At 41.1% G+C, this 13,191-nt stretch overlaps 1 protein-coding gene across 3 annotated transcripts in view; it reads right to left on the bottom strand.

Annotated features, from left to right (window-relative positions):
* oxr1a (oxidation resistance 1a) overlaps positions 1-13,191 on the bottom strand; it is a 305,121-nt gene that overhangs the window by 257,743 nt on the left and 34,187 nt on the right. For all 3 annotated transcript variants that reach the window (XM_037534094.1, XM_037534096.1, XM_037534095.1), the window contains exon 2: positions 9,742-9,828. In XM_037534094.1, coding sequence (XP_037389991.1) covers positions 9,742-9,758 — 17 coding nt within the window. In that variant the 5' untranslated portion in view covers positions 9,759-9,828. The remainder of the gene's footprint in view (positions 1-9,741; positions 9,829-13,191) is intronic.

Here is a 13,191-nt window from a genome sequence, read left to right as displayed (position 1 = left end):
CCAATCAGATCCTAACCTTCTGTGTCAACTGAACCCCTTCAACCTAAATGATCCCAAGCAGCACTTGAGATTGTATGTAGGCTAATGTTAACCCTTGTGTGGTGTTGTGGTCTGTGTCCTTCACTCTGTTCTCCTCCCACACGGCCTGCTGTTAGTGTGTGTGTTTGTGTGTGTGTGATGGTAGGCAACATGGAAAGGCTGCTGACTGGCTACAGCTGCTAAAGGAGAACCCTTCACTGGACACTTGTGACATTTTAAACATCTGGTATTATTATATAAATTGTTCACCAATGAATAATTTAGCTGGCTATAAAATCAGTACTAAACCACTGCATGGTTTGGTCCGATCGGTGATCACTTAGAGGACCATTTCTGATTAGAGATTAAAGAGACACTCTGGTCAAAACAAAAAATTGAAATATGCCTACTCGCCTTCTACAGTCTGGAGCACGATTTTCTAGTTTAAAGTTTGATGATGTATCTTGACGGTGGGAAGAACTTTTAAAAAACTACATGCACTCTGGTGTGGACACATGCGGGCGTAATGTTTTAAATGTTTTGTTTTATTTTCTGTTAGCTTGCTAATGCATAATGCAACCGGATATCACCTCGTTGATGCTCTTTAGCATCTACATCAGGGAATTTCTTTGATGCTGAGGAGAGTATTGTGTAATGCATGCTGGGTATTGTAGTCTGAGAACACTAAAGGATGAAAACACAAGAAAGATACAAAAATATGAAATCTGTCAAAGCAGTGAGGCTGAGGGATGCAACGAGGCACTGCAGAATATTACATAACATGACAAATAACATATTACAAGCCAGCCAACTTTGCAACCTCACTTTTTGAAATTGCAACAATTTCATTTGCACAAATATATCTTTAAAATTTCATTTCCTTTGACAGCAACATTCCTCTCAGTCTCACAAACCCCCTGCAATTCCACCACAAACTTCTAAGGGTTCATGAACCCCTGGTTAGGAAACCCTGGTTTAAGCTAATGCTAACCAAACCCCATTCTGCCAATCAGTGAAGAGATTTTTCAAAGCACCAATCAAAACGCACCAGTGGGAATATACCCCAAGGGGGGGGGGGGGGGGGGGGGGGTCCAGAGAGAGAGAGAGAGAGAGAGAGAGAGAGAGAGAGAGAGAGAGAGAGAGAGAGAGAGAGAGAGAGAGAGAGAGAGAGTAACAGCTGATGGACGTACATCTTCCCATTGACGCCTCTGATTACAGATGTTTCCATCTCTCAACTCTGCAGACTTGCTCTTCTCCAGTCTCAAGGTCAATCAGGATACTCTGACAGAACTTCAGCCACAGATTCGTTAATCCCTGACTGGATCAGCATGCCTTTGTAGGGGGTTAAATATCCCAGCAGGACTTGCACTTCCTGGGAGGCAGCTTGCTTCCTCCGCCTCTGCATACATAAATAATCAAGCGCGAGGCCCTTGATGTCAATCTTTACGCGGATCTCTAGAGAGGAAGGTTCTGCCTTGGAAATTCTACACAACGAAGGTCGGGATGAGAATATCACTATGGTGGGTGTTAGGCAGGTGAATCTCCTTTCAGCTACATTGATTGGTATGTTAAATGTCCAGTGTCCTGTCCTAAAGATTACACGTCATGGGTTAAGCTGGCCTCTTCTGAGGAAGGGTTTAAGTTCGGGCATTGGTTTTTGTTTTCCCAGTGTTGCTTGTAGGCAATTCCCATTTTCATTAATTTCTTCTTTAATACATAAAAGCATCACCGATGTAAAACAGTCGAGTCCCAAACAGATCTCACACCAGGGAACTGGACTCAGGTCACCACAACACCGCTATGCTAACAGAGACAGGGAAATTTGAAGTTTAAGAGCTTTTAAGTAGCGATGTCGTTCTAAAACCTGCGTCAAATCATATCAAAATCTTTTGGGTAGAGAGTCTCAGTGAGCTGACTGACCAGTGGTAGGGATAGCTGTGTCAAAGCTAACTGCTAGTTTGCTAGCCGATCAGATAGCTCTGCTGTCTCTCATTAGGAATAACTGTAGGGCTACTCAGCCCTCCTTTTGGGAAAAACTGTCGCAGGGCTAACGTTAGCTGGCTGATCTGAAGGACACTCTGATTCTCTCATTAGGAGCATCTGTTGTAGGGCTAACATTAGCTAGTTGATCTGAATTGCTCTGCTCTCCCTGGTTGGGATAAAACATGTTGTAAAGCTAACGTCAGCTCACGGACAGGGTGATCCTGCTGCTCTCTATAGTTTATAGTTAGCTAGCTACTCTGAAGGACACTGCGCTCTCTCATATTAAACATCTGTCACAACATTAGCCTGCTGAGGAATCAAACCTGTACCCATGTTCCGAGCGTCCCATGTTCTTGGTACAAGAAGGGAATCTATGAAAGGTCAACATCATCAGTTCTGTAGGAATGGACTTCTCCTCAGCTGGGCTAGCCTAGCTAATTAGCTAGTTAAGCAAACTTTGTAATTCAAACCATTTTTGTGACATTAGAACACATGACCCGTACGTTCTGAACAGCTGTTTTGTCTGGCTTAAGTGTGGCGTTTAGCTGTCTAGATAGCAGATAGTCAGAGTAAAGTAGCGTAGGTACCCCTGTTACTGGCCACCTCAATACAAAAACCTCGGGAACCTAAGATAACTGTAAATAAATGAAAGCACTTTAATCGCCCCAATCAATGTTTATTGGGAGAGATACATGTGTAGATTAATGTCCAAGAGTCATGACATAACGAAAAATGGGGGTCTCCCAATATCAGCCACCTCACTTCTGGCTTTCTGTAACTCATCTTTCAGCCAAAATTTCAGTGTATAAAACTGTACAAAAACATAAAATATATGTATATATTTATCAGTAAAATGTGACGTTATTGTATTGTTTCATTACACAACTTGATTTGCTTGTTGAACTAAGTCTGGAGCAGAGCTCTTTGCTGCATGCCTGACTGTGCCAGTCAAATGAGAAATTGTGTTTATGCGTCATTCCTACCAGATTCAACGGTTTACAGTGGTTTACAGTGAGGTTAAGTTTGTCCTCTGAAATGAAAATGAGTTGTGTGTTCCACGCGGTTTTGTACATGCAGAATTACAGCGTTATTAGTGATACTTAAATATTGTTTTCAGATATAAATTTTTGCTAGAATAAAGTTTAAAATGCCCTTGAAAGGCGGGATGTTACGTGCCTGAGCAGTTGGTGGAGAGAAAGATGAAAAGCAAAGCACGCGGAAGTGGCCGATTTTAAGCGGATATTAGCTACGTTAACACACTTAAGATGGCATCAGGGACTCCCTGAAAGGGAAACAGAGAGGGCAGCTTGACAAGGTCATGTTTCAAAACAGTACGGAAATACAAGGTAAATGAACTGAGGATGTGCTCAAAGATTCCACTGTTAGCTTGAATGCTAACTTATAATGTCACTAAATAGGTCCTCAGTCTTGGTTACTGAAATGTTTTTTAAGGATGTGTTTTAATCAGACACTATTTGGTAGCAGCATGTACATAAATAAAATTTAGGTTATATAACATCAGTAGATACTGATGCAAGATCAGCCAAACTATCATCTCCCGATCCTTCTTGAACTCTCAGCAGCTTTTGACACAGTCAGCCATATCATCCTTCTGGACATCCTCACCAACCTTGGAATCACTGGCTATGTGTGGAAGTCCTATCTGGATGATCGCTCTTATCAGGTAACATGGAGAGGGTTCACATCCTCTCCATGCAGGCTCTGCACTGGTGTCCCACAAGGCTCGGTGCTCGGTCCTCTTCTCTTTTCTCTTTACACTAGCTCTCTTGGTGATGTAATATCTTCTCATGGCTTCTCTTATCATTGTTATGCTGATGACACTCAACTAATGTTTTCTTTCTTACCCTCTGACACACAGGTTTCCAGTCGCATCTCGGCATGTCTGTCTGACATCTCTTCATGGATGGCAGCTCACCACCTGAAGCTCAATCCTAGCAAGACTGAGCTGATATTCATCCCTGCAATGATCTCACCGTCTCATTCGAGAACTCTCTGATTGTTCCGTCTGTAGAGGCAAGAAGCCTTGGTGTGACTCTGGAGGGCCAGTTATCGTTCTCGACTCACATCGTGAACCTAACTCGGTCATGCAGGTATCTCCTGTACAACACCCACAGGATCCGACCCTTCCTCACCCGAGAGACCACCCAGGTGCTAGTGCAGTCTCTTGTCATCTCAAGGCTTGACTACTGCAACTCACTCTTGGCTGGTCTTCCCATGCAGGCCATCAAGCCTTTGCAACTCATCCAGAATGCGGCAACATGGCTCGTCTTCAATCTGGTAATGTGAATGTAGCCTTAGCGAGCTGACTGTATAACATCTATATAGCAGCCCTGTAACAGGAAGGTTATAACCCTGAAACAAGCCAGCTTACTTCACAGGAACTTCAGTTTCAGTTGTAGGGTTCCCTTCTATGCTGGGTTAGCAGCTCTGTGTCATAGTAGGTTTGAAGAACTTCTTTATTTAAACTTTAACATTCTCTTCAAGGTTCCCCCTCTGAGGCCTCCGACTGTGCTACTGACACTGATTCCCATTAACACGCATGCCGGTCAATCTGCATTGATGCTGTTTCATGTCAGACATGCTACATTTCTATCAACCTCAGCCTGCCTTGTTCTCCATAGCTAATGGGTGCGAACTTGCTGGTTGCCATTCCAGCCATGAGTCTGACAGCTTGCTTTTCACGCTAGCAAGGTTGTATAACATGTGACGGGTTGGCAGGGCCTGGACGGTTCCTCTTCCTTTAGCTGTAACTAGCATCCTCTTCCGAGATAATAGTTGAGCTGGGGACAGAAGGCACATAATAATGAGTTCCAAGGCGAACCTCCTGTCTCATTATGACTCATCTCAGCCATAGAGAAAGTCACGTGGCTCCATAGGTCAACCCAGAGCTGCCAGATTTTAGGCAACACGAAAGATAGCGGGCTCAATCCGGGTTTGGGGGCTAAGAGATGATGGGTTGGTAATGAGCCTGGTGCCTAAGGCTGCTGGGGAAGGGCACCGGGTTTTAGCGCTTTGGACCGCCCGTAGCCATTTTAGGATGTAAACACTGGCGAGCCTCATTAGAGTTGAGCTTATCTCAAGCAGAGAACAGTTACAAATTGCTTGGACCCCTAAGAGAATTAAGGATCCTTGTTTTTATACGGGTGGGGGAGATTTACGATGCCCAAGCTGGGCGAAGTTTTTAATGAGTTGCTCAAACTGTATTGCCGGCCCTGCTCACACGATCCTGCCGAAAGATTCGATTTAGTGCCGCTCTTGTTACCGTCTTTAATGAGCGCGTGCAAACGATTAACCTGCCTGACAAATATCCGCACAACCGTGAAAAAAAAAAAACAGCGGAATTGTTTCTGTTTGGAAGAGCATTTTGAGATTTATTACATCCGTCTGTGATCCAGACTTTGTTCTAATATACAACCGACAGTGGAGGCTGTCAGTTGATTAAAGTTTCATGAAGGAGTTTTAATTAAAGGCGCGGACTGTGCATCTAGGAGACGGCTCCAGTGACCCGCCAGGATCGAGTGGGATGGGAGGTGTAAGCCAATATTATAAATGAACCAGTACAACAGAGTGGAGCAGTGCTTTTTGGCCAAGGTTTGAAAAAATACAATTGTTTCCAAATTTGGTAAACAATCTCAATCTCTGGATTTAGGGTAATATCTTATTTTTCAATGATTTGCAGTTTTTTTAAATAAAAATAAACACATACATAAAATAAAAAGCACAGGCTATAATTTCAGACAACTTAGGTTCATAGTTAACTCAGTGCAGTGTTGGAAATATTAACAATTTTTACATGTAATATGGTGTGAAAATGAATCATTGAATCCTGACACTAAAACAAATCCATCGGTTGGCCAATAGGCCAAATCAGAATGGCTGTAAACATAAAGGGTGGCTATACTTCTGGGTAGATAACTCAATTTATGGCACAAATTACAACAGCTTCACCCATAACAGACAAAGCATATATTATATATATACATATATATATATATATATACATATATATATAAAATAAATATATATATAAAGCATTATATTTACATCATCGAAGTTGCCAAACACCATTTAATGACCCATAGGTGCCCCAGAATGTAAACTAGGGCAGTACGCTGATGTGCTGATTGCTGTTTTTAGGCTTTCTGCTTTGTAGAGAGTTCTGTACAATGCGAAATAAGCTAGTTAAGAAGCTAATGCTATTAGCATTTCTGGTAGAAGTATTTTTTTCCTCATATTTTTACACTCAATTGAGAAACACTAAAGCTTTGTTGATTCTACATGTGAACATTTGGAAATGTAGTCATTTGTATGTCGTTTCCTATCAGTCAATAAGGTACGCTACTGAGCGAGCAAGGGAGATGCTGAATTAGATGCTTTATGGTGACTAAAAACACCATTAAATCGTTCACTGTTATTAAAACAGCTCCAGCTGTAGTTCAGGTCAGCATCTTTCCAAAGCAAAGCCTTCCTTATTAAACCTTGCAGTGAAGTGTGGGGCTGGTGCAGGTTCATGATTAGATGACCACAACTAACCAGACAAGTTATTGATCTGGTAAGGTCAGTTTAAAAAAAAAAAAGCTTTGTTTTTCCACGATCTTGGTTAATTAAATACTAAATCTTCTCATACCAGTGCAGCACTCAGAAGTGTGATGTAACCCTGACTGACCCTGTTGTTTTGTTTGCTATCCGGTGTTGACCACAGGAGGATGGTTTCCGCTGTTGAGTCTTGGGTCTATAGCGCTATATAAATACAATAACTTTGACTTGACTTGATTTGTCATAGAAAATTGGCCGATATTGACGGCTGGCCGTGTTATCGTTATTGCTAAAAGCAGACTCAATAATAATGACTGTTTTGGATTCGAACTTGACAGAAGGGCTAATCAATCAGGCAGTAAATAACTGTCTAACTAAAACTTTCTAACTAAAACTTTGGAAATATAAAACTAAGATCCAAATTGTAAACATAAAATTACACCCGCTGATTGAATCAGTTTTGCTTAGACCCTTTGAAATTGGTCAGGCCCGACATGACAATGAAACATGACCTGTGTCCTACTGCAGTTCTTACAGAAAACAGAATGAAAATGTTTTCACAGGAATATTAGTAGTGTTTACTGTAGTATACTGGTATTCATCATTTTGTGTTATAGTATTTTATGATGCGTGCTTTTTTTTTTTTTTTTTAAACCATTCCAGCGATTTTTTTTAACCATTCATATCAATTCTATCTGATCAGTAACGCCACTGAACGGAGTGTATTTCAAAACTCAATACTTTCTAACTGGAGAATACAGTCAAGTGTTGGGTAAGTGATCCAAACAAAGCCTTTAAAAAATCTGGGCCTCCTTCCAATGAAATGTTCATGCACACGGATTCATCAGCGCTATTTAATAACCAAAGCAACCAACTCTAGATTCTACACAATATGAACAAAACTGTTTGCGCTGTGGCAGCATGTTCTTATTCCTAACTACTGTTGCTGCTTATTTGATTGGGAAACTCGCTGCTCTTGGTGAATTACATCCGGAACAATCCATCTGTTCAGACATTCGGACGGAAATTTAAAGCGCAGCTTTGTGCAAAAGTTTAGCTTTGCATGTCTATAATTTTTTTTTCATCCGATATTCAATCCACTGATTTTGGCCAGTATCAGACCAACATCAATACTGAGCATTGTATCAGTGCACCTGAAATTTAGGTGAATAAATATATTCAATATATGATGCAGCTACCTACAAATATGCCCTACTGAAGGTCATTTCCACAACAAAATGCCCTACAGTGGTATCACCATCTGTCAGAACAGCACTGTACCGCCCACTACTACTGACAAGAAATAGAAACTTACTCAAAAAACTTGTGTTACAGGACTGAGCTGCAACGTAACCTCAGACTTACTTGCTTATCCCGTTTCTGACACTGTACAGCCCAGTGTTATCTACAAAGTGAACAAAAGCATGGACAGAATTCCGGCCTCCAAGTGACCGCTGCTACTGTGTTTAGCACAGCAAGTGTTAAAGAAGTAGCACCTGCAAACAGCCTACAGTAAAGCGTAAAAATTATGTGACTGAATAATCTGTGCAAAATGTTTGGATGCATTTTATGTGGAGTGCCGCTGTGTTTGACCTCACTGCTCACACGAATAGAAAACACTACGTTCAGAGCCGCATCTCTAACCACCTCCACTCCACCTGCCTGCAACTGATTTCCATGATTTCATGATCTATTTCTTGGTTTGTTTATGATTATTCCCCTTTTAATTATGATTTTTATTATTATTTTAGTCATTCAAGATCATTCAAGATACTTAACTCATTATCTCAAGATACATTTCTTATCTTGAGATCACAAGACACGTAACTTGTCATCTTAAGATAACAACTTTGTTGTTTTCAGATCATGAGATACCTAACTCATCTCAAAATATCAACTGTCTTATCTTGAGATCACATCTTATTATTTGTATCTAAATAAAACAACTTTGCTATCGAGATCACAAAATACTTAACTAATTATCTCAAGTTAACAACTTTGTTATCTTGAGATCACAAGACACTTTACCCGTTATCTTGAGATAAATTTGTAAGATTGAGATCACAAGATGCGCAACTTATTGTCTCAAGATAACAACTTTATCTTAAAATCACAAGACATTTCATTCATTATCTCAAGTTAACAACCCTGTTATCTTGAGATCACAAGATACTTCATTCGTTATCTAGACATAACAACTTCTTGAGATCACAAGACACTAGATGACAATTTTGTTATCTTGAGATCACAAGATACGTAACGCATTATCTCAAAATAACAACTTGGTTATTTATTATAACTACCTCATGGCCTCTCCGGACTTCCGTAAGTTTTGGCGCTACACAGAACTACTTTCTTTACTAAAGAACCTTGAAGAACCATCTTTTTAAGAGTGGACCGTTTTAACCTGTTTGGATTTAGCGCTTTATATGCAACATCCAAAGAGTGAAGCCTTCATTTTTGCCAATTATAGAAATACACAGAAATTATTACTTGGCCTGTGTGAATCGTACAGCATTCAGCTGCTGTAAATGACTCAAGACTCTAATATCCATTGCAATATATTCATTACATATTAGAGAACAGCTCCTGTGACGTAACTCCACTATTGAGCTGAAGAGCACATTCACTTCGGAATGTCTGAGGTCAGTCAGCGCACAATAAAAAGAGTTTAATGGCCTTATTTGCTTATTCTGCACAGGTCAGTGATGCGACGATGATTTATAAAAATGTGTCTGTTTACAATGAGCTGAATCCAGCATAACAGAGCATCCCAAACAGTCCAGAACTGACAACCTGATTGTGCCAGTCAAACAACTGCACCGATGTGCAAAACACTGAAAGCTTCACCCTGAGAGCTGGTTTTCAAATGAGTGGAATGTTTTGAGTGAACGAGCACAGCGGCATCTATTCATGGACGAGGCTACGCTGGCTTTTGTGCCGATAGAGTCGCACAGGGGAGGTAAATGGAGGCGAAAGCTTATCTGCCGACCCGAAATCAACTGTGACTTCTTCCTCTGGAGCGCTGAATCACAGCTGAAAATAAAACCTAGGCCTCAAATGTCACTTTAGATCAGCAGCATTAGCCTTTCCGAATGCGCTGCCCAAAGGTTCATGCCATCTTTTCCGTCTCCTTACGCAGAGGACCACGAGAACCAACACAAACAGTGATGTCACTCTGACCTTTTGGTGCTGAACATGTTGGCAGTGGCTCCTCTCTCCTGGACACTTCTGGAAATGGAGGGGGGGGCTTATCTTCAGGGATCCGACCTGAAACGAGAGAGAGAGAGAGAGAGAGAGAGAGAGAGAGAGAGCACCAAAGGTGAAAAAAGCATCCTTCATGGGGAGTTTCAGGGGAAAATTAAACAGTGCAGCTTGAAATATTTGTCTAAACTTGAGAAAACCCAGATGTTCACAGCTGGACGTGACATCCAGGATATGTGTTGCCCTCAAGACGTGTTCAGATTTCACACTGATCTCACAGCCAGCCTCCAACTTTTAACTGATTCTCCCTGCATTTACCCCCCTGCTTCAGTTTACTTTGCACTCTGTTCTTCTACTCGTGTTGTAATTCAGCACTGAGGTGCATGAAGCCCACATGCCAGAAATAAAAAAAAATATATATATATGTTAAAAACAGAACATGAAATGTGTCACGATTGGCCACTCCCAGTCCTGTCCATGTGTTTGTGTTTTGGTTTAGCCCCTGTGCATTTTGTTTTGGTCCAGCCCCCCCCCTTCACAACTCCACCACTGATTGTTTCCACCTGTCCCTCATCAGCCCTGTTGTATTTAAGCCCTGTGTTTGCCCCTTGTGTTTGCTGGTCTTTGTTGGTTGTGCTGGTGGTGTTTGTATTGGTCTTTGTTTGTATGTTTGATTCTGGTTTATGTCATTCCTGCCCCCCCGATCTATCCGTGTTGGCTCTATGACCCTGGACCGTTTGGACTATGACCCTGAATTTGCCCACAATAAACGTCGCCTATCTCCGTATATGCGTCCGCCTTCTCACTCCCTGTTACAAAATGATGCTGGAAATAAAATAAAAAATATATATGTTAAAAATAGAACTGGAAATTAAATGTATATATATATATATATATATATATATATACACATATCAGAGATAAACACATATAGAATGCCAATAATAGAATAAAATTATATGTAGTTTATGCTATATGGCAGAAATAAAGTAAAAAAATGTCAGATATAAAATAATTTCTTAGAAATAAAACCAAAATATATATGCCAGAAATAAAACAATTATACATGCCACAAATAAAATAGCAATATATATGCTAAACATAAAACAAAAACCTACATGTGCCAGAAATGAAACAGAAATATATATTTAAGAAAAAAGTATATATTTTTATTATATATATATATATATATATGCCAAAAAACTGAAATGTCAGAAATAAAAGAAATATAAGATAATAATAAAACAGTTATATTATATTATATTTATATTATATTTAGAGGACTGAAGACAGAAATTGATTCAGTTTTGAAAGCAGAATTTTTTTTTCTGTTATAAATGTGTTCAACTGTGCAACGTACAGGTTCATAATGTGCCACACGTTCTGGACTGCAGGCAGGCCAGTGTAGCACCTGCTCTTTCTGATTAAGGAGCCGTACTGTTGTCACACATGCAGATTGTGGCTTGACATCGTCCTACTAAAATAAGCCTGGATGTCAGTAAAATAAAAGCATGTGAGTTGCACGTGCTATAGGCACATAGACTCTCCCACACCATCACTGACCCTGGCCTCTGAACTTTACACTGGTAACAATCTGGACGTTCCTTTTCTTTCGCCTGGAGATGACAGGACATCCATTATTGCCACACAATCTGAAAGGTTGACTCATTAGACCACAGTGTGCTTCTGCTGTGCATGATTTTACTAAACAGCATGGTATGGCAAGTTCACACAACAAACCACACTAAAAACATTTGTGATGCTGTTTGAAAGCATTAACCAAATAAATCTGTTACATCTAAACTTTTTTCTTTTCACAGCTGATTATTTTAATATATCATTTATTATTCATCCAGCTTTTGTTGCTAGAAAGTAATTTATTCAGTACTGTTGTTAAAAATGTCAGGTTCTGGTCAACACTTTGGGTGATGGTGGGCCAGTTTGGGTCAGTTTTAGACAAGATTTTCTTGCTCTCTGGTTAGTTTTGCAATTAATCCCTGATGACGAAGGTTGGAAAACATGGTGCTGTGGACTGACTGAGGTCAGCCTCCGACAGAAAGTACATTTCAGGCCTGATTAAAGCTCTGGTCCACAGCAGCCTCAAGCATGTCCAGTTGTCCACACTCAAGCTGAAGGAGCTGTTTATGGCTGATTGTTGTGTGCAAACGAGCTGGATGTTGACACAGATTATACTGTAGAAGTGATTACAACGTTCCATCCCAGTTCATCATCATCACTGATCAACTGTCAACTCCGTTCACTGGAGGGAAATCAGTGGACGTCGTCCATATTTAGCCCAAAATGCCTCATGGTTGTCCCCAGATGTTCCCGTTAGGAGTCTGACCAATGAAACGAGGTTTAACCCACTCTTCCCTCTAATGCACCCCATTCGTGAGGGTCTCTACCATTAAATGATGGCCTCGACCATTAAAGACAGCTCTGTTTTATTAGAACAAGGAAGACACACAGCGCTGGAGATTCAGCACCTTGGACAGGGCATTTGTTCAAGCTGTTCACACTGGGCACAGGCACAAGGCAAACAGAGATCCTGTCTGTAACGGAGAGATAAACCGAGACTGATGGGCCGCTCCTTATTCATAGCCTGTGACATCATCTCTGTAACGCTTTGTTCGATATGGATGACTGACCTTTTCACATCAACTGTCCCCTTTATTAGAAACCCCTATGTGGTGGCTCCTCTGCTGGTGTACAGTTAGAGACTGTAGCCATCTGTAGCCATGATGGTCATCCTGTAGCGCTTCATCAGGGATTAGTTTTGACCATAGAGCTGCTGTTGGCTGGACCCAGCAGTGACACCAACATGTGCAACAGCTGTGCCTGATACACTCGTACCTTTGCCACAGCATCACTGCTATGCTGAGAACAGTCCACCAACCTAATCTGGTTAACAGTGACCCGGTGGTCAGATACTGACCAATGACAAGTGGGGTAGAGGCCGGCACATCAACAGATTAGCTGCAGTCTGTAATAGTGTGCGTATAGTGGACTTTAACGCAGGTGCACCTTAAAAAAGTGGTCAGTGACGGGAAGTACAAGGTAGGTGTTTCTAATAAAGTGGCCAGTGAGGGAAGTACAAGGTAGGTGTTTCTAATAAAATGGCCAGTGAGGGGAAGTACAAGGCAGGTGTTTATAATAAAGTGGTCAGTGAGGGAAGTACAAGGTAAGTGTTTCTAATAAAGTGGTCAGTGAGGGGAAGTACAAGGTAGGTGTTTCTAATAAAATGGCCAGTGAGGGGAAGTACAAGGTAGGTGTTTCTAATTAAATGGCCAGTGAGGGGAAGTACAAGGCAGGTGTTTCTAATGAGGTGGTCAGTGAGGGGAAGTACAAGGCAGGTGTTTCTAATAAAATGGCCAGTGAATACTGAACAGGCTTGTCGTCCATATGAAAGTCTAAGCAGCTGTAGAAAGA

The sequence above is a fragment of the Pygocentrus nattereri genome, chromosome 24 (assembly GCF_015220715.1).
Source record: "Pygocentrus nattereri isolate fPygNat1 chromosome 24, fPygNat1.pri, whole genome shotgun sequence".
NCBI lineage: Eukaryota > Metazoa > Chordata > Actinopteri > Characiformes > Serrasalmidae > Pygocentrus > Pygocentrus nattereri.
The sequence above is the reverse complement of the archived record's forward strand: the minus strand, read 5'-3'. Positions and strand labels throughout refer to the sequence as shown.